At 40.7% G+C, this 22,603-nt stretch overlaps 1 protein-coding gene and 1 long non-coding RNA gene across 5 annotated transcripts in view; one reads left to right on the forward strand and one right to left on the reverse strand.

The window, feature by feature from the left end:
• The window catches only part of LOC144288533 (uncharacterized), a 69,726-nt gene extending 63,201 nt beyond the window's left edge, over positions 1–6,525 (reverse strand). The window contains exons 1-3 of one of the 3 annotated variants that reach the window (XR_013356407.1): positions 6,301–6,403; positions 5,954–6,161; positions 5,273–5,418 (exon numbers count right to left, since the gene is read on the reverse strand). This is a non-coding gene — a long non-coding RNA (uncharacterized LOC144288533). Of the gene's footprint in view, positions 1–5,272; positions 5,419–5,953; positions 6,162–6,300 lie in introns of those variants that run through there. The other 2 variants (XR_013356406.1, XR_013356408.1) reach the window with 2 other exon arrangements.
• On the forward strand, positions 6,253–20,148 carry LOC144288532 (uncharacterized). 2 transcript variants are annotated; one of them, XM_077856062.1, is made up of 4 exons: positions 6,259–6,884; positions 7,602–7,743; positions 9,103–9,211; positions 15,321–20,148. In XM_077856062.1, the coding sequence occupies exons 1-4, from the start codon at positions 6,797–6,799 to the stop codon at positions 15,396–15,398; spliced, it is 417 nt and encodes a 138-aa protein (XP_077712188.1). In that variant the 5' UTR covers positions 6,259–6,796; the 3' UTR covers positions 15,399–20,148. The 2 variants fall into 2 exon arrangements, 1 of the variants encoding a protein (XP_077712188.1); XR_013356405.1 differs by lacking the exon at positions 9,103–9,211 and having other exon boundaries at positions 6,253–7,743.
• The last annotated feature ends 2,455 nt before the right edge of the window (positions 20,149–22,603 follow it).

Genomic DNA, 22,603 nt, shown 5'->3' on the forward strand with positions numbered 1-22,603 from the left:
AGAATATTAATTTCATGGAGTTCCATTCCAGTATTTCTGTAAGAATTATATGTCTGGATAAGGCAGTTACTACATACTGCACTAATACAGTTGAAAACATTCCATGAATTGAATAAGAATATTTCCATCCAAAAAGTGCCAAATAACAGGTCACCTCAAGCGAATGGAGAAAGGTATAATTATGGGTGCATTTAATACCTGTAATGAATTCAACTTTGAAAGCTTTCCATTGTTTATACGTCATATACTGGTTATAAATAAAATTTTAAAAGGTATAGCACAAAGAGAATATTAAAACTTCAAAGATTATAATATATATATACACACATACATATATACTGTATTTGTTATGTTGCGATGACATACTGTATTATGCAGTTATATGAGATCTTGACTGCCAAGCAAAATATATTTGTCCAATCTCAAACTACGGATTTTTATTTTCTTTTCTGTTAAAATCATTTGGATTTAAGCTAGCATTTATACCTATCAAAGCCTGATGGATGATCAGAGAAAGACTTAGAAAAAAATATTCACATACTGTAAGTTAAAATATGAGTTTTCGAAGAAAAAATATCACCACTTTATAATAAATTGAGGCGATAAAAATAATGTCCATTAAGATTTCATGGAAAAAGTGAAGTAATACCACTTAATATTATTCAGATAAACTGAACATATTTCATGAGCAATGTTTCAACTTCTAAAAAAATTGTAAAAGTAAACTTTGGGGTAGTGTTGTCGATCCCCAAAGACACATTTTTTTAAAGTTTAAGTGCCAATGATATTTAAGAGTTGGATTGAATAGTGTGGTAGGTGTCTTTCAAGTTACGATAACAACCTGGGTAACAGACCCTGAATTTTAGGCCATCTTCATGGATTTGCTCATAATTGATTAGGTTGGTCGTTGCCAAAAATATTAAAGTAAATAGACTTTTTATGTATTTATTCACTCACTAGAAAGCAATTACAAAGTAAGTGTTTAGAATGTGTTGGTCACAGAAGGTGAAAAGATCTATCATATAATCTGGAGCATCACATAGTTAAAAAAATATGTCATTACAGCTTAATTGGCTTTCATTGTAGTACATGCAAAACTGTGAGTTCTATTCCATGTACTTTCATATTACAGTATTATTTTACTACCTTAATAGCCAGGTTTTATTTTCCCCATCTTTTCCAACAAGATCACCATAATGACATTTTGTTTATAATACTCTGACCGATTTACATTGCTCTCTTTTCATGGATGTATTTGTACTATATATTATTTCTAACCATTTACAATAAAAAATATTTTATTTAGAAAATTGGCACATGCTCAGTGAAAAGGGTTGGTAAACAGTGAACTACCCAGATAACGTTATGTATCATCCAGAGTTCCACCACAAATAAATGATTTCTGCTCATATATTGGCATACCTTCTTCCAGACACAGATTCAGATACAAGTATGGGTCCCAGTATGAGTCTATGTCAGTAGGTAAATAGATGTGTGTGAAGCAGGCAGTAGTATATTGTTGGATGCCTGAGAAAAATACGACCAGTGATTACAAGGCAGCACCTAAAGAAAGCGTGGGTGCTGAAGAACAATATATGGATGTTTGGAAGTCCTGGGCATGGGGATTGTAACAATTTGTTAGCACCCTGCCTCTCTAAGTGTGGGCCATGGACCAGCTCCGTTAGCATAACCTGGAAACTTCTCAGAGATGTTGAATCTCATGGCCCACCCCACACTTAATGGATCAGAATCTGCATTTTAACAGTATTTCTCTGTTTTTCATGCAGATGAATATTTGAGAAGCACCACCGTAGCTAGATGCTTTGGGAGCTAGCAGATACACCGAGTAGATGAATCGGGGCCAACTCACTTGTCGGAACAGACAGTGGCTAAAACCCACAATATTTGAAGGGGTCTGTGAAATCATGAAGAATAAAAATCTAACAAAAATTAAGAATGAAAAAATAAACTTTTATGTAGCAGAAACTGTGTTAATACGTGATCTCAATATATTCAGCTTTATAAAAGCACAACTGTGAAATATAGTTTGTCATATGTTTTTTTTAATGGAGGAAGGCTCGAGGAAGACAATTTCCTAGGACCCACAAAAGCTGTAACGCAGCCTTGTAATGGCTATCTTTCATCTTTTCAAGTATTTAGAATAATCAGATTAAATTAGACCGAAATAAATCTATATATGCAAATTCAAAATCTTAGGAGAACAAGGAATGGTAGACTTCTAAACCAGAAGAAACCTCAGAAATCAGGGGGTACAATCCACTTATGAAGATAAAATACCTATTTATCTAATGACTCAACACTGATAATCATTTTCTTTGTTGTTTCATTTTAGCCTTATTTTTTAACTCACGTATAAAAGTTTAGTAATATCAGTTAGCAACAGGCGAATATTTTTGATAGTTAAAGTTAAAAGTGTGCAGGCAATTTTGTCTGCTTTTCCTTTTTATATTTCAAATAAACTACATAGAAATGAGTTTGTATATGCATCTAAGTTTACTTCACTTTCAAGTCCCCAGACTTAAAATTTTGATACTGAGCAGGAGAAATTTCTCTAACATCCATTAGCAAGCTATTGACCATGTTTGGACTGCAGCCTCCTACCCACGTACCCTTTACATTACATAGGATAGCACGTTCGTTGCCAAACGTACATTTTAGAAATCAAATAAATTTTAGCGTAAAGCTAGTTAATGAAACTAGCAAATTTAGACTTGTTTAAATGTCAGTATAATATTAAGTACCATATGCTGTGTGCCAAGCAGTTAAAATTGTTTTTGGAAGGATATGAAATTAATAGTTAAAAAAGAGAATTTAGTGACTTAAAGTACTTCACAATCAGTGTTATCATTTAATGCATCTTTTGGCAATTATTAAACCCTCGGGAACAGCATGAATATCCTTATCAAGTCTGGAAAGACACTAATGGGGAGGAGAATGGAGTGATGCTTGCATTTACATGTGGGCATGAGCCCAGAGAAAAGTGAAGGAGGGGGGAAACCCATAAAAACACCCTCGGGCTCAGTGCCCAGGGCAGATATATTGTGCAGCCACCAGAGTCCCCAATAGCACCATTTCCTTCATTAATCCAGTGTTTTATTCCTTTTCTTCCTTTTATGTTTTTGGATGCTTGTCAGTTTTAAGGACGGATGATTTTTAAAAATCCTCCTGCATTATTTACTTCTTAGATTATTAACTCAAATCCATGATTAATAAGAAAGTCCTATGAAGGTCAAAAGTGTGTTGGAGGGCTTGGGTTGGTTGAATTGGTAAGTCCTTAATGACAGTAACAGAAGAAAACCGGTAGTAAGCACTTATTGCTAGGCACTGTTCTAAACATTTTACAATTGCTATTTTATTTCATTCCCCCAAATCATCTTACAAGATATTTACTAGTAGTTTTATCTCCATTTTACAGATGAGAAGACTGAGGCAAGGTGAAGTTCAAGAACCATTTGAGTTTTAACCTGATGGGAAACTATCTGAAATACCTACTTTCCTGACTTGGGAAATGCAGCTATTAGATATAAATGCACTTTTTTTTTTTTTTAATGTCTCAGTATCGCAAATGCCTCAGTCTTCCTGTAACAAAAATAACTAATTGTGCTGAAAGTATCAGTAGGCAAACAAGTTATTGGCAGGACTAAGTCCAGAGTTTTGTTTCATTTTTGCTTTGCTTTTGGATCTGTTTGAATTCTCAGTCTACAAATTTGATTAAAGAAGTGAAAAATCTGAGCAGTTTCCATTTAATCTAGATGAGCCAAATGCTGAATGAGGGCAAGAAGATTGCACATCGCTTGGAGGGTGGGGGTGAGAGGTAAGGCCTTGTTCCGGGGCAGTTGGAGGGATATGAAGTGAAGAGGCAAGAATGTCTCCCACTGCAATGTTTGAGATAAAGCAGCTTGTGCCAGAGGACACCTCCCTTCACGTTCTCCACCTACCATTAAGCACATTCACACCATCACTTCCTAACCGGCCACATTGAGACCAGAATCCTGGGATGTCTTCATAAAACCAGAAGGGAGGGCTTTGGCTGGTTGTTTAGCCAAAAATGTGTAATTGTAAGCTTGAAATAGTCACTGCCACAGTCAAATAACCTAAGTTATCAGGTTTGCCAGCTTGAATTAATATTTGGTAGAATGTTTTAATTTATTTCTCTATCACACAGGTCATGTTTTTAAGTGGTCCTGTGAAAAACATGGCAGGGTTATATTATTTCACTGGTATAATCACAAAGTCTGTGCTTTGAAACAGTGTGTGTGCTTAGATGAAGCTAAGTAAGGATTACATAATTTAGGACAAGGAAGGGTGGTTGTTTTGTTTTGTGTTTTTTATAGGCCATGTAGGTTAAACAATGGACTTGGGTGAGGTTGAGAAGTTCCAGAAAAGCCTGCTCCTCCTATCTCCCACTGAAAGTGCCTCGTGTCCCCTTTCTGTGGAGGCTCTGCATGTGAATGCTAAGAGGTAAATGGTGTGTTGGGGAAGGACAAGAAAAAAGGGAAAGAATTTCTATTCGCTAAGCATCTTCTAGAACTAGGAAGGTTTCGAGAAATCCTCACAAGAAGCTATCCAGGGAGCTGGTGTCATCTCTATTTTACAGGTGAAGGGCATAAATTCCATAGTGAGATTAAATAACTTGCAAGCTCACGGTGTTCAGGCAGCAGAGGCAGGATTCAAACTCAGGTCTTTGTGTCCTCTAAGGTTTATGTACCCTTCCATTCTGGTTAGAGCCATACTTGGGAATAATTTTTCAACTAGCTTCGCTACCTAGCAAAATCCAGTTAAAATGGTCAGCGACAAGACAAGATAAATTTTGGTCACCCTGTGATTAAAAAGGATAGAAAGGAAGGGAGAAGGCCGTGGGACTGGTATTAAGGTTTCAACCCTACTTCGAAGAAGCTGTTACGGATTTCCCTCCCCCTAGGAAAATATCCTTATTTTTTCTGGAATGCCGAGGCATTCCAATTCAACGTTGGCTCATATTACTATGAATATACCGCGGGTACACTACACAAGTGAACAAAACCCCACGGAAAAAAATCGAATAGATTAGCAACAATTCTATACATTTGCCTGTGTTTTTCTTTTCTTTTTTATACAAGCACATTTTCTTTCAAAATTATCTTTGTTGCAGGAACAAAGCGTTGAATGGAGCTATTGAAATGATTCTAGAAATCGCAAACGCTAGAAAAGATGCCCACAAACACGTTCTGCTCTCTAAAGTAAGAATGCGCCCGCGTAACATTTTATCGGTTTAATTACAAAGTCCATTTAAAAAAAAAAAAAAAAAACACAACTCCCTGGGGATCACAGGAGTGGAATCCTTGCAGTGCACAATTATCTTCACCCGGTCGGTGCCTGAGATCCGGACTCCGTTCCCAGTTCTCAGTTCAAAAAGATCTTTAAACGTTGTGAGAGATAAATATAGCATGTGAGCAAACATGGTCTGCTGCTCGATTGTTCAAGAATGTGTTCACACAAACAACTGTGGGGGTAATTATTAATGCTAAAAACATGTGAAGTTGCAGTGACTCTGCATTTGAAGTCTAGAATGTGTCATTTGTTTTATTCATGATAAACAGATCATTTAGTTGGGGGAAAAAAAAATCCCATCTGCTTAGATATATCTCTTATTATTTATGAGAACCATGTTTAGGAATGCAGGCAGCACATGTGCATAATTAATCCTGAAGAGAATTAGACATTGTTTGATTCACAGCTGAATGCAATTAGCATTAGGAAGTTTACATATGTTGGCAATAACACAGATTAGCAACTAAAGTGCTTGTTAAAAAATTTAACCTGAGGCTGCTGGAGCAGACCTCTCTTAATGATGCTTTAAATGTTGTTGATGAAGTAATAATCAATTTTGTTTTATAAATAGTAAATCAAGAATTTAGGTCTAATTAGCGGCGCTACAGATCACTTCACTTACGTATCAGAGGTACTTGTGATGTGCGCTCTGAACTTTCTCTGAGCCTGTGTGCAAACACTTGTTACGGGCAAGACGTGACCCCCGCGCGGCAGAGGGACCCGCGACCCGCGACCTGCTCCCCGCGACCCGGCGGAGCTGACGGGGTGCGCCTGCCTCAGGGGGCTCTTCGGCCGCCGGCCTCGGCCTTCCGCTCCCGTCGCCGCGCGGCCTGTAACGCCGGACAGAGACGCCTCAGCCCGCCGGCCAGCTTCGCTGTGACGCGGGGCCATGTCACGAGGGGGCGGGGGTAGGGAGCGCGGAAGGGCCCACGCGGGGCCGTGTCGCGGGGGGCGGTGGGGAGAGCTCACCGCAAACGAGGAAGAGAGCAGGCTGACGGGGGGGGGCTCCGCCCCGGGGCCCAGGCCGGCCCTTGCGTCTCTACACGGTCGCCCGCGGAAGTCGGGAAGAGCACGTGACCTGACGTCGGGCCGTGACCCGGAAGTCGGAGCCCGGCACGTGAGCGCACGCTCGCCGCACGTGCGTCGGGGCGTCGCCCGGTGTGTGGTCGCCGACCGCCCTCTCGGACGGAGGCCGCGTTGAGGCGTCGAGCCCAGACGCCGGGTGTCCCGGGCCCTCGCCGCCGCCTGCTGTGGGGGGAGCGCCCCGCCCGCCGTGCACTGGGATGGACGGTGCACATCCAGCACCGCGGACGCCATGACCGAGGCCGGACCCCACGCTGACCCGCTCACGCCCGCCGCAGTCGCCCCTCGAGCCTCGTAAAACTAAATCACCGTCGACGCTCCGGGTGGAAACGCGGCCGAAGTGCGCGTTTTAAGGCTTCGGGATCCTACGTCCGGGTGCAGGATGGGATTGGGGGCCACTTCAGTCCGCCTGCCTCTGCCCCAGAAGAGCCACCCTAGAAAGGAGGCACCAGCCGCGTTGCATTGTCGGGGTAAGCTCCTGTCAGGAGGTCCCGAGACGTCCACCTGGAGAGATGTCACGGCTGTCAGGGAAGATGGCGCCGTAGCCTCCTCTCCTCGTTGGCGTCCGCCGCGGCCTCGGGGCTGTCACCCGTGCCCTAGGAGCGCGGGGCTACGGAGGCATCACCGAGCACGACAGGCGGGTGGGGGCGTCCGAGGTCAGGGCGGGGACGCCTGTGCCCCCCCCTCCCCCCGGGCCGCGGTTCAGCCCCGGCCAGGACTCGACGGCCTCGAGACGGAGGGAGCACGTGCCTCCACCGCGGTGCCCCGGGCTCCCGCCTTTCACCCGCGACGGCAGCCCTCGCCACGGACTCCACTTACTCTCTTCCGAGCGCAGACACGCCGGCCACTGCGCCCTTCCAGTCTTTTCGTGCATCTCAAAGCGCCGAGAAGACAGGGCCCAGATCTGTCCTGCTGATGGTTCTAGACACCCCAGCGCCTTTGTAGACAACACACGTTTCTTCCTAGAGGAAGATGCCCCAACCAGGGCCTGAGCCCGCTGGCTTCCCCTCCGAGCTTGCGCTTCTTGGCCGCCTCTCTGATGTTCTGGAGTCTTTCTGAACGTGGGATAGATACAAACGTGCAAGAGGAAGTCCCCTCTCAACAGAATAAAGGGGAGTGGGGAAGGGACAATCGGTTTAAAAATGAGAAGACTTTGACATGACGTTAGTCATTGTTTTGTCTTTAAGGAGGAAATCCTCTAAGCACAAGGCAGCTACGTCTGCAGCGTCTCCGTGTGGCCGAAAAGAAGGCTGCCCCCCCCCCCCCATTTCTAACTCGTCTATCTGCACGAGGATCTGAAACTTGGTATGGAGAGTTTTACCAATTTAGGTGAGGATTTAGCAATTCCTAAAGGTTTGTATTAAAAAGGAAAGTTATCTGGGAGCGTTATTACCCGGTAGCCACAAATTTATCATCTATTAACATTTTAGTATGAATTAGTAAGATCGCTACTAAGAACATAGAGCTGAGGAACGAAACAGGATTGCAAAAGCTTCGAAGGACTTGGTGGCTCAGTGAGTTAAGTGTCTGCCTTTGGCTCAGATCATGATCCCAGGGTCCTGGGAAGGAGCCCCGTGTCAGGGGGCCCCCAGGTCAGCCTCCTAACTCCTTGGGGAGTCTGCTTCTCCCTCTGCCTGCCACTCTTCCTGCTTGTGTTCTTCCTCTTTCTCTCTTTCTCTGTCTCTCTGTGTCAAATAAATAAATAAATAAAATTTAAAAAAAAAAAAAAAAAACTTTGAAGAACTGGATCAAATATCCAAGTTCAGAATATAGGGTACTATTGACAGGCCAGTTCTACGAAGTCATCTGTTGGGAAGCTGAGGAGTAACCCAAGAGGCACCTAGAAAGAGATGCTAACACTGGGAGGAAGATTGTTGCAGAGACTATTAGGTCCCCAGTGTACGTCCCCCTCTTCTGCCTTTTAGTTAAACACCCACACTGAGTTTTAGCAAAAAGCAGGGCAACCTAGTAGATAGTTTCTAACCTTCCTCATGGTTGAGCATGTCCCTGTGTCTAAATTCTGGACAAGGAGAAGTTAGCAAAGATAATATTTGCAATTTCTATGGTATATTCCTAAAAAGAAGCTGCTTATTCCGCCCCCCCCCATGTCCCTTTTCGTCTTCCTGTGTGCAGGAATGGGGAGGCAGTGCTGGTAATCTAGGGTGCTAGTCTGCTAGGGCTGCCATGATAAAATGCCAGAGTGTCTGGCTTCAATCATAGAAATACAGCTGCTTACCAGATCTGGGAGCTAGAAGTGCTCCATGTGGGTGCCATCAGGTTTGGCTCCTGGTGAGGCCTCTCCTGGCTTGTAGACGGGGGACCTTCTCACTGTGTCCTCACGTGGCCTGGCCTGTGTGCTGTTCTGGGTGACTTCGTACAGCAGAGGGTGTGAACGCTGCCCCTCTCAGGGCTGCTCTGTCTCAGCCACTGGGGCGGGATGCTTGTTACAGCAGCTGTGTACTCACATTGTGTGAAAGACGAGAGCCAAAAGGAACTTTTCTCTTACTTCACAAATCTGCTTTAGGGAGCTACTCGTGAGAGAGAGAGAGAAAAAAAAGAAAAAAACAAAACAAAACAAAAAAAAAAAAACCCACACACAAACAGAACAGGTCATCCATCCTCTTATCTGAATCTCTTTTTGAATGTGCTCTGACTCCATTTAATACTAATCTAATTACATCCCAATAGGCAAATGCTTGGAAATCACAGTCTCATCTTTCATAGAACAACTCTATCCAATCTGTGGCCGTGGAACTCGTTTTGGTCCTACCCTGTGATAGATGTGAGGATACCCAAGGTATAAATTTAGATATGGGCTTCATTATACTTCTTGCCAAGTTCGTGTGGCCAATGTGAAAGCCGGTGCTCATGTTTTAGAGTAGATACCTCTGTAAAAATAGAATTATTTGCCATGAAATTAAAGCACGTTATGAAAGCACTTTCTGTAGGATGCCGAGAAAACAGAGGAGTTCTTGGGTTTCTTTTAGGGATAGTAGAATGTTCTGAAAGCAGATCATGGTGATGATTGTGCAACTCTCCAAACATAAAAAAAAACCCCACTGATCTGTACACTTTAATGGGTGAATTTATGTGACCTTGAGTTCTATCTTAAGCCTCTAAGAAACAAAGAGGGAGGAGTAGGAGTTAGATGGCCAAAACCCATTGAGAAAGCTTCCCTACCTCATCCAGCCTAGGGGGATTTACAGGTACTGGACGGTATCGGCCTTAGAACAAACAAAAACCCACATAGCTTTGCTTATCTGGGGTCTTCTTGAAATCATTTAGCCCCGACTCACTGTATCACATAACCTCTTGCAGCAGAGATGTGTGCTCAGCTAAAATAATAGAATACTCTAAACTCCTGCTTTCCCGGCTTACCTTGAAAGGGATATAAAAATTGCACACAACATATACAAAAAGCCTGGGGGAGGTCAAGGACTTGTTTCCCCATCTCTGCCCTCTGAGCATGAAGAAGGGGAGGACTCAGCAGAAGTTTCCACATCCCTTTTCTGGTGTAGAAATCTGCCCAATGGCCTCTCCTGACTGCCAGAGAGGGCGAAAAACCACAAATTGAAGCCTTCCAGGGTGGACTCTGCAAGAAGGAAGGGGACAAGGAGATTGTTAATAGCTTTTGGCTTTCCAGTGCACCATTTGCAGGTCCATCCCTTAGGCTTATTTCCTACTGTACATTTTTTTCCTACTGTACATTTTTAAGGAGATCCTTTGCAGCATGTTTATTGAGCAAAGTACTTAGTGATTGAGAAATGTCTGATGTTTCAGACTCAAACATAGAATTAAATGCACAGTGTGTCGAATCCTCACTGAATATTTGGACATTGCTAGAGACATAAAATTGTGAAATTACAGGATTTTGGAGTTGCAAGAACCTACACACCTGTGTGTGTGGTGTCTTCTCCTGCCCCCGCCTCCACCCCAGGCTCTTTGTAAGGGATGCACATACCCTTCCCTACAGGATTCAGTGCCCAGGTCACAGCCAGTACCAGCATCCAGCCTGAGGTCCTCTTTTCCATGTGGTGTTTAGCCTTCAGCATTACATCCTTAAAGATCGATCCTTAAGATCGATAAGCTAAAAATGACTTATTTGCCCTGAACCAACCCCAGACAGTCTCTCTCAGGGACAGATCTACCTATTTAGAGCTGATCACCAAGTACGACAACACGAATGCATGGTCCCATGAAGCAGCTTCTAATAAATGAATGAACAGCTCATGGGGCACCTGGGTGCCTCAGTCGGTTGAACCATCTACCTTCCGCTCAGGTTGTGGTTCTGGGATCAGGCTTGTGTCTGGCTCTCTGCTCAGTGGGGAGCCTGCTTCTCCCTCTCCCTCTGCTTGCTGCTCTGCCTACTTCTGTTCTCTCTCTCTCTCTCTCTCAAATAAATAAATAAAATCTTTTAAAAAATAAATGGCCAGTTCGAAACAGATCTGTCATCTATGTGACTACACACACACACTAATATGTATTAGTAAGCCCTTATTTGTTTAAAAATCCGGGCTATATCCAGTTTTTTCTAGGTTCTAAAAGGTTCCCAAAATCCAAACCAAAAATATTAGATTGGAAAAAAGAAAAAAAAAGGAAGGTAAAGGGGGGAAAGCTAAGTAAAAAGAACCCTATGGCCTTAGAGTCATATTTCAGAGATACATGTGTGTGGTGGACACTAAGAAAGCCACGTCAGCCTTTGTGCTGGATACAGATAGTCTGTATACCATATCCTGGTGGAACCAAAGAGCTCTGTGTATCTGGAAGAGAGGATACAGAAGGAGCCCTCTGGCGTGTGTAGGAGCTAGACTGAACACCAGAGTCAGGTATGTGCCCAGGGACTTTTCTTACAGACGTCACGAAACTAAATAGACATTCTCAAGAAGACGAGAGACACATAGTGCTTGGGGGCTGTGAACCTGCATAATTTGTGTTCTTCCTTCTGCAGGGTCCCTCACACAGTGGACACAACACATACACACACCTTTGTTTCCTTAGGGTTTTTTTTCTTGTATTATTATAAAATGGAGATGATCATTAATTACTTTACCAAGCCAGTTGAATTCATTAGTCCCTTTTATACTTTCTTCTAAATTTGATACCTCTGAATAAACAGAAGCCTCTGCACATATGATGGGGGAAGTCTTAGGGTCCTAATCAATGAGTTAGTTGTAGGGATTGTTCACACTCATGTTTTTTTTAAATCTGAGTATCTGGTTGGTCTTCCCTCCTTGTGTTGGTGAAAGTCAGAGCTGGAACATCTTACAAAGTTTCACAGTTTCCGCATTTTACTATAAACTTAATTCCTTTTCTTATGTCTTCTCTAGATGTGGAGAACAGCAGGTGACTTTCTTCCTATACTGTTCTTGAACTGTAGATACTATTAGACCTGTCTCTTGGCTAAATAATCTGCGTTCCTCTCCTTAAATTTTCCTTTATAGCCCCTATTTTTCAACCCTTTAACAACTTTCAGTGAGGTCCTCAGTTGATGCAAATAGTCATTTTCACTTTTTTTTCTCGGTGTGATTACTTGAAATAGTATTTCTAAGAAACAATATAACTCTAAATGGTTTTACACTATGCACATTTACAGGGTCTAAAGAAATACGCTTCCAAGATTCAAAGAGACTGGTGATTACTTTTGAAAACTTAGGCTGAACTAGGTAGCTCCAGAAAATGGGATAAAATAAAACATGTAGGTTTTATTTGTCAGAACAAAGATTTGCCATGATAATTACAATTTGGCAAGTCTATTGTGAGGCCCCTGGGGTGGGGGAAAAAAAACCCTACAGCTTATATGGGATAATAGAAACAAGAGCAATAAGCAGCATGGGATTTTATAGGGAGAAAAAGTCACTCAAAAAACGAAAGTCCTCCTTTCTTTAACAAAATTACAAAATTAGTAGATGAAGGAGAAGTATTTAGTTTAATGCACCTGGTCAGCTATAAAGCTTTCAATAAAGTTTTACCTCAAAAATGCAATTCCAATTATCTTATGAAAAAGTATAACTTTTGAGACAAGTGAAACCTTTTACCTAATAAAGTGCTTACCAAGATTTGAAGCCTAATATCAGGCAAGGAAATATGAACAGTAGGCTTGCCTCAGTGTTTAGAGAGCAAGATGACACCTGTCACATACCTCCGGGCTAGTTCTCCCCTATTGACCTTCCCCCTCAAAGACCAGACCTTGAGTCTCTGAGGGGAAAAGAAAGCACCAGAAATGTTATGAAGTCAAGGCCTTCAGACACTTTGAAGGGTAGCGAGAATGCAGGAGGGGTTAGGGGAGATGCGCATGATCCCCGCTGAACCCCCCCCCCCCCCCGCCGGCCACCCACAGCATCCTGCCCACACCAATCCAGCACCCACACAGCTCTCCCTCCCACCCCAGGAGGTGAAGAGGAAGAACTCTTCTCTGGAGAAAATAAAGAACACTAGTGAAAAAACCCATAGACTCTGACATTTGAAGTTCCCGTCACATAAATATCCATGTCGAAATCTTTCTCACATACCAAGAGATGCCATCCAGTTTTTCTTCTTTAATTTACCAATGTGTCTCACTTCTAAGTTTGAATGAACAGTCTAGAAACACCAAATGCTTGAGGGAAATGGGAAAGTACAGAGTGACACAAATAAAGGGAATCAACTGGGGGGAAATGGAGGCAATATATAAAGCACAAAAGACAACTTTTAAAAAATGTAAATGCTTATTATTATCCTGATTGATAAGAGAAGAAATTTTATCTAAAAGAAACAGGTTATAATAATAAGAAGGAATAATCAGAAAACAAAGAATAAGCCTTAGAATTTAAAATGTGATTACTGGAAAGAAATTCTCAGAAGATGAAAAAAGGTAGTGTCAGGGAAGGAAGTGTCCCAGAGGGGGGAAAAAAGACAAACACTACAGAAGAGGAAGTAGAGAACTGAAAAGCTACAAAATCCAGAAATAAAGAACAAAGAAAACAGAGGCGACAAAATTATCAAAAATCAGTTCAGAAGCATTTCACGGAACGGAAGGTCATACGTCTCTGCATGGAAAGGGCCCTACAGATAGCCACGCACAGCAGAGAAGGAGCCTCACCAAAGCAGATGGTTATGAACTTTCTGAAACACAGGGGTGGAAAAAGATCCTAAGAACTCCTTAAAGAGTAGAAGCAAGTCACGGAGAAAGGCTTAGGAATGAGAAATTGTATTTGAATTCTTGAGAGCAACCCTGACTTCCAGAAGACTGTTGTTCAGTGCCTATATCTCATTAGAAAGTGATTTTAGGGGCGCCTGGGTGGCCCAGTCAGTTAAGCACCTGCCTTTGGCTCAGGTCATGATCCCGGGGTCTTGGGATCGAGCTCCAGTCAGGCTCCCTGCTCAACAGGAGACCTCCTCTCCCCTGGCTCACGCCCTTCCTCTCTCTCTCCCTCCTTCTCCCTCTCCCTCTCAAATAAATACATAAAATCTTAAAAAAAAAAAAGGAAAGTGATTTTGAAGTTATCAATCGTATATGAGGGTAGAATAAAGGCATCACCAGTCATTCAATATCTAAATTTAAAAAGTGTGTTTCTGTGCACTCTTTCTTAAGAAGATGCTAGAAGATATGCTTTAGAAACACAGGAGGGAAACACACACACACACACACACACACACACACACAAAAGAAAATCCAGGAATCCAGGGTTTAAGTACAGGAGACCCACAGAGGTAAGGACCAGTATGACAACCATGCACAACCAGAGAGAATATCAAATCGAGCAAGAGAGAGAGGACTGGTGTGGAGACAGCTGCGGAGGTGGGGGCAGCTGCTTCGAACTGTGTTGCGACATTTAAAAAAGAAAAAATGTTAAAAGCCTTTTGACATATTTTGAGGGGAAATTTATTTTAATAAATTTATTTTGGAAACTACTTCATAGGAAATATAAATGAAAAAAAACAGTTATAGGAACACAAATAAGGAAATAATGAGATATATTACTATGGGAGGAAGCTTTATTAGAAAAGGATTGTACCCCCAGAGCAAAAACTATTTATGTAACAATAGTTTATGTAAACACTGAGTATTGTTACCTGAACCAGAAAATTATACTTTAGCTAATATTGAGAGACTGGGGAGAGCACGCAGATGGGGAGCATAAGAGAGAGGTAAATTCTATCCTTCCAAAATAAAAAGTCAGTATAGTTATTAAATTAAGAAATGGACATATATGTGGTAGGTATCACGAGTGCACCAGAATATGTGTGTCCGTATATATATATGTGAACACGTAAGTGACACATCTGTGTGAATACCACGGAAGTGCCTTGCCGAGGGGAAACACTGTAATGGGTTGGAAAGTGGTTGTCTTTGTAGAACAGAATAACTAAGGGTTGCAGTAAGGACTGTCGGATTGTGACATCAGCCTTTTTAGCACGACCTGCACGTAGTAGTTTCAGAAAGTTGAACTCCCACTCATAAATGCTAATAGGAAGAATCAGGCTGAGAAGATGATATTGAGTTTTCTCCACATCAGTCAGACTGGTTAGGTGAGTTAGTGACCTTGGTCTTTGAAATCATCTTTTTTTTTTTTTTTTTTTTTTTAATATCTGAGAATGAACCCTCTGGGCAAATTCGGATTTATTTGCAGTTATAAAAGGTCCATAGATTAGGTCACAGTTTGTGAAGTGCTCTATAAATACGATGTCATTGTATTTACGTGCACATAATTTTGTTCAACTTGGTTTTCTCGAGTGATTTTTTTTGGCCTACAGGGAAGTACAGATCTCATGCAAAGAATTAAAACCACACGTGAAGGTATGAGAGGGGTGTCTTTTCCCCTCTAAAACTTTCTGTCTTTATATTTCATGGCTTCTCGTCTCTACTCAAGACTTTCTTGTTCACATTTTCCTCCTCATTTTTGATACCGGTTTCTTTTTTGCCACAGGGTGACAAAATTTCTCCCAGCATCTCAGGCTCTCTGGGACCTCGTGTGGCTGCTGAGGACAGTCACGGGGATGGCTGAGGGGTGCTAACCTGAAAGGGGCCTCAGGCTGGGCCGCTAGGCCTGCAGATGCTGAGAGGCACTGTTGGCTCTAGACTTCATGAAGATAAACATCCCAGAAACTATCTGAGTTGAACACAGACCAAGACTGTTAAGATTTCCAGCATGGACTGATGAGCACGGGAGTCAAAAAGAAAAAAAGAAAAAAGAGAGAGAGAAAGTTTGCATAAAACAAATAGTCATCCAGAGTTGGTCGCAAAGGAGAATTTTTCACCCAGAATTGTATGAGACAGGTACAAAATCGAAGTAACATGCAAGCGGCTGGTGTAGTCATGAAAACCAATAGAGGGGGGAAAAAAAAACAAAAACATCAAACTGGTGATTTGGCAAGCAGAATAAAATAATGACCAAAAAAAAAAAAAAGTTTGGCCTGGTGCTTTTACTTTTCAGACAGTTTTGTTGTAGTCTTCAGTTCAGACATCATAAAAATAAACTGCTTTGCCTCAGCTTTTGGAGATACCTGTTTCGTGTTATTTTTGACGACTTAAAAGGGAGCGTAGCATTCCGAATTTCACAGTGACCAGCGCATTTGTAACACAAAAACGAGACCCTTTTATTTCAGGAAGCAGCCCAAAGCAATTAAGGAAGACTGTATTCATCACAGCAGAATGCGTCCTGCTAAACTAATTGGGACATTAGACACTACAATCTTGGCAAAATGTACCAACTATGTAGAGCTGTCACCGTCTTAATAATTCTGTGATGGCCAGAGGAGGACAAACAGTTGTTGTTGACAAGTGTTTGATCTTCATAAGTCTGCCGCTGTGACAAACTACAAACTGTATTTTATCCTCTACTTCTGTGATCCTTCACCCAGATAAGAACCAACACCTGGCATCTTTTCAAATTTTCCTTTTTTTTTTTTTCCTTTTACATCAGTGGCAAAAGTTAAAAAGGTAACATGAAAAGAAAGATGAAACAGGAATACTGTTCAAATTGAAGGACTGTAGTTTCAAGTTTCAATCCTGTATCAAAACATCTCCGCCTCATCTTCTTTTCCAGTCATCACAAATGATGAGTATAAAGAGATACACAAACATCAGTACAATGCAGTGTGTGTACTGCAATCCAAAAATCACAGCTACAAAATTATACCTGACATATCAAAAACCGACAGTCACATCCTCAAGATTTCCTTCTCTCGTTCCCATGGACCTTCCTGATTAATAAATCTGACACATAAAAAGCATCCATATGACTAAAGTGCCAGTTACTGGAGAGACCGTTTTGATCTATTTCTCAACTTTTAGAAGAAATATTCTCTTTTTCATGAAGACAGGATCCGTTCACTGACTGCCAGCTTTCAAATGACCACCTCTTGAAGTTTAATTTTAAGTTTTAAATAAATATTGTATGCATGCAGAATAATTACGATGCTCTAGAGAGATACTGTATAATGACATTGATTCTTTTTTATCTGAAAATGCCAAGCCCTTAAGGCAGCAAAGTCTGCATTTGCTACAGATGTGGAAAGGTTCGTTCTATGTGTTAAATTTCAGAAGGGGCATGCATGGCACTTTCATTAAGACGCTAGCGGTATTTCCTGAGTAAACTCCAATTTTCATGAGTGTAAAACTTATTTCCATAAGACTCATCTGGTCTAAGCTACAGGAGGGAACCCACTGGCCTTCAAATGACTGTTATATATATGTATGTATGTGTATATTTTAAGTGAACAAAACGTTTCTTCGTTCTGAAACGACTATTTTAAAAACTAAAATATTCGTTAGGCTGTTGCCCTGTAAATGCTACCAAACTTCAGAGATACCACCCTGCGTCTTTTTCACATACTTAGAAACCTGATGAAGCTAAGACAAGGATCAGAGATAGACACACACCATGCCTCATCTTTTGTGCCCTCTGTTGGGATTCCTTGGGGGGGGGGTGTATTTTATTGGAATATAACCACATTCGTAGCAGCCATCAGCGTACATTAGGGTTTTCCCATCACTCCCTCTTCACTGGGCACCCTTTTTAAAATGCCACTTTGTATGCTGTTTCTCCATCCAGCTGTCTTTTCCTTCATTGTGTTCATCACTGTCTGAAATTAAGTTACGTTCTTTATTTGGTGAATTTTGACCACTAGAAGCTCCATGGAGCCGGGACTTTCTCTGTCGTGTTGGTTGCTACTTTCCTAGCATCCGAAGTAGTGCCCGGACAATGAAAATAAAGGAACCGGTATGCCAATGAATGTAGAGGAGGTAAGTGGCTCATCTCTGATTGGATTTTTTTTTTTAATTTTTCAGATGTGTTAGGTGGGTTTCTATGAGAACGCGGAGCTCCAGGATCATTTGTCCATGCCCACGGAGCACTGGCACATATTGCTTCAAACTTTTGATTGCCCCATGTGTAGCTCTCTGCTATGAAAGTTGCCACAGGTGCTTCTTTCAACTTTGCCCGTGGTAGCATGATTTACACATCCGAAACACTACAGCCTAGCAGACAGAAATGTATACTGATCAAACATTTCAAAGCCTGGACATAATGTGATTAATGTGAAAACTCTGATTCTGCCCCTTTCTTCTGAGCCCTACATCTCTGTGTTTGCAGCTGATATCTGAGACCTTTTCATGTATAACTTGGAGGCATATCAGTTCAACAGGCCCAACCCTCCACCCAGTCTTTCCTCCCAGACCTTCATTCCCTTGTATGTCCTATTGGAGTAAGATACCATGATCTAACAAGTCACCAAGCCAGAAACATGGGAGTCAGTCTGTAATCCATTCCCCTCTATCCTCTACGTCCCTTCCCACCCCCCAACCTCAAGTCAGTGTTTTTTTCTGTAGCTTCTGCCCTTGGCTTGTGCCCTGCTGCTGCTGCTGTTGTGCCTGAGGGTCTCACCTGCTGGGCTGTTGTACCTTCCTCTAAGTGCCTCTCTGTCTTTCCATCTGAGCCTCTCTGATAGTCAACCAATATTTACTCCCTGTATAGACACAGTGGTCTTTTAAAAATATAAGATACTCCATCGCCCACCTGTTTTGAACTCTTCAGTTCTTTCCCAGGGTCTAGAAGTTGAATTACTCAGTTTGGCTTGAAAAGCCTCCAGCTGACCTCTCCCTCGATGACCACCCAAGGCTTACTCTTCATCCCATGTGGACAGTGCACCGTTCCCTGAAGACACTCTGTTCTTCTGTACCCCTTCTGCTCTCCTTGCTTTCTGGAATAATCTTCTGCGTTTTATACCTATAAATCACCATATTCTTGAGGGCACCCATTAAGGATTTTCTCTGACTCTTCTCTTCTTTGTGTACATAACTCTTATTACAGTCGTTCCTATTTACACTGAATTCTATTTATGCAATTATATACCTCCCTGAACTGAATCCATGAGCAACTTGTGGCCAGGTAGCATATTTTGCTATTATAATGTCTGCTACCTAACAAATGTTGAATAAATATTTGCTCAGGTAATCAATCAACAAATGCATGGATGTATGTACCTTTTGTGTACGTCAGTGAATTGGAATTTTTGGCAGCTTTTAAAAATATACACTTAAAAGAGTCACTAATTAAGTCATATGTATAGGAAATCAGAATTTACTGGGTTCCTTTAAAGATAAAACCACCATTATTATTGATATTCAGGCTTTCTGTATGTATTATTTATTTCCTTTGGAACATCCCTTTCTTTAATCCATTCTGTATCCATTTAGTTAATGCTGATTAAAATTGATTGTTTTGATCTTTGCATAGATGTCACATGGACTTTTATAGACATTCTGTTATAATTAAACATACATTAATGGACATTTAAAACATGCCACTATTTTTTAATAAAGCTTGTGTCTGTGGTCCACTGCTGGTGAAATGACCCAATAATCTATCAGAAGAGTAGCTTCTAATTTTGATAAAGAACACATTTGACTTCCAAGTTTTTAAATCAAGGCCCTTTTCCACTTGGTTGGGAACCAAATACATCACACAGATTCTCTTTACATATGAGAATATTATCTACTTTTGTGGACAGATTTAAGTGTAGTGCTAAGCAAGGCCTAATTAGATTAAGCCTGTCCTTATTGCATAAGCATAAATTTAAAAACTATGTTAAGCCACTGTTGAACAATTTAAAGTAATAATTAAAAATCAGTTTTAATCCATTAGTCAGTAAATTTTATTTTTAACTTGACCTTTGTTGGCCGTATTTTGTTTCTTTTTTTTCTTTTTAAAAATTCATCTTCTTGCTATTATTAATAAAGACTTATTTGATATTTGTTTAAAAATTCCTCATATAGGGTGCCTATTTGAGGCTCATTTGGTTAAGTGTCCAACTCTTGGTTTCCGTTCAGGTCCTGATCTCCAGGTCCTGGGATTGAGCCCTGTGCCCAGTGGGAAGTCTGCTTGAGATGTGCTCCCCCTCTCACTCTCACCCCTCACAGATGCACGTTCTCTCTCTTTTTCTCCCTAAAATAATAAATAAATGTTTAAAAATTCTACATATGTTCTATCTCAAGGTTTTCCATCAGTGTCTCACATTGGCCTGTAGAGGTGATTCACATTTCAACCACAGAGGCCCATTCATGTATGCTTTATATATTAGATATCAGCTATTATATAGTGAGTATTTGGGAAGAAAAGAGGGGTTCTATAAACAAAATTTTCAAACAATTACAAATTGAAAATGTTTAGTCATCATTTCATAAAATTTTGGAAGGAGTATATTGGCTCGTTATGAATATATGTTTCCTATAATAAAGCCATCTGTCATTTGGTAGAGACGTCTTTAGCTTTTATATTGGATTGTTTAGGCAACATAATCATCATTTTCATAGAGTCTACATAAACACAGTGCTTACTAGAGTCCAAATACAGTTCCTTCTTTCCGTTGGAGAAAGCAAGCTCTCCAACCAGTTTTACTGAATTGCTAGATAGACAAGTTTCAGTGTACGTGGTCTTTCTTGGAGAATAAGAAATCACAGTTATTGAGTATATCTAACTTCCAATTTCTGAAAAATGAAACAAAACAAAACACCACTATGTTAAACCATCCATAAAATCTGTTTCTAGGAAAGTGAGCTTCATTTGCATCACAGGCAAAAAGGAGTTTGGTTTTTATTTCTTCTATGAAAGCCCCACAGAGACTAGCTCACGTTACCTGCTATGATGTTGCCATGAACGCAACATGGGTACCTTTGAACAGATTCATCCTGGAGATCATGTGAGTCATCACACACCTTCCCTCCTATCATCAGGAACCCCTTAGTACTCTGGTCACCAGTCAATTTGAATGGTCTCAGTTATTGATACTTTAAGAAAGGAGTCTAAAAATCAGGAAGACAGACTATACGTATATATTACTATAAATATATATATATTATGTATAATTGGATATATATCATATATATGGATGTATATGGACCATATATAGATTTAGATATAGGTATAGGTATAGATATATGATAAATAAGTCTCCTTGCTGTGTGACTTTGGACAGTTCATCTAACTTACCTGAACATTGGTTTCCTCAACCATGAGAGGGAGACAATAATGCATTATTGTGAGCATTAAATTGGTTAGGGTCCAGGCATGACTGAAGTCCTCATTAAGTTGGTAAAAGTGGTTAGTAGTTGTAGTGTCATGGTATCATGCAGGAGGGTTGTCTGAATGGAGCACAGCCAAAGAAGAGCATTTGTTGATTCAAGTATTAAGCACCTGATTCAGCCAGAAGGGGAAAACTATCTAATTTCAAGAGGAGCCTAATATAGTAGCCCTAAATATTTCTTTCCAAATATACTATGCTCAAATTATATATTGATGTTTTTAAAAGAAAACCAAAAAAATGCATATAAGTAAATTTTTGCTTGCTCTTTTTAAAAGAAAAAGCCAAATAAAAAAATACTTGGTATGTTTGACTCATATATTACAATTTTCAGAGAAAACTCAGAGAACCACCTTCATGGAGTTATTTATCCAAGACTTATGGAAACTGGAACATTGACATGATATTACTCCCAGGAGCCTAGAGGAATCTTTCTAAAACTGTGAAGATGGTGTATTTATATTTATAATTGTGAGTATGAAATCTCCAGCATTTTTCTTAAAGTTTTGAGCTCAGTCTCTAGTTACTCTGTGGAGCTTAATTTGTAAAACAACATTGCCCACATAACTGCTTAAAGATTAGCAAGACCACTTGGGGATAAAGATATAAATTGCAGCCATGAGCTAGAAGTTGTGCTCAGTTCTTGACCAGGCTTGCCAATATCAAGGATTCTCAGTGTCCAGGGCCCACATCAAAGTGACCCTCACAAATATTTTATCAACTCGCTCTATGCATTGTGCTATTTTCCAAGCACCTATACTCCTTCCTAATTCTCCTGAGCCTCATTTTTCCATGACTTGTGTGTGCTACCAGTAATAGCTAACTAAAATCTGATTTAGTTCTTGTGATTCCTTTCCCAAATAATACGGAGAATTGTAACAAATCTCCGTAAGACAATGAAATGGCCAGACATTCCAGTTTTAAATCTCTACCAAAGTTTTACTCGAAAGATAATAGAGAGCAAGCCCAAAATTTGAGAAGTCTTTAATAGTAATCAGAGTCACCTTCCACTGGATTTAGTCAGGTCTTTAATAAGACACAGGTGACATTTCTTCCCCACGCTCCTAGTATCTTCTGTTGTAGAAGAATCATCGTGCTGTCTGTGTCTCCTGCCTGTTGCCCACCTTAAATACATCGAGTGATCTGGGATAGGGTCGGCTGCAAAAAGGATGAGCAACTAAATATTGAAATCATTACAAGGGAGCATATGGTTAAATCTGGAGTATGTCTTCAGGGATCATTAAGAAACAGTTGATATCTGAAGGTTTTATGAAGAACTAAGTGATTGGTCACTCTACTTTTTCCATATGGAAAGATGACTTTAAAAACACTTGCCCTAAGAACAAAAACACTTGTCCTATGAGATCGTGCCGTTGGAGACAACATGGTTGGACCTAGACAATGAATGTAATGTTGTGGGGCAACTATGCTCAAATTTTTTTTTTGAAAATCATAATCAAAACAAACTTATCCTAAAAAATAAAATTGCTTCTTTTCTCCAGGAGAGGCCTCGCTGTCCCTGTTAACTCATAAGAAAAATAAAAAATAAAAAACAATTGAGTTTTCTGGATAAAGATTACTTCTTGTATGTTACGTATTTTTTTTTTTTTTTATAATCAAGATGTTTGTC

Source organism: Canis aureus, chromosome 18 (genome assembly GCF_053574225.1).
Source record: "Canis aureus isolate CA01 chromosome 18, VMU_Caureus_v.1.0, whole genome shotgun sequence".
NCBI classification, from domain to species: domain Eukaryota; kingdom Metazoa; phylum Chordata; class Mammalia; order Carnivora; family Canidae; genus Canis; species Canis aureus.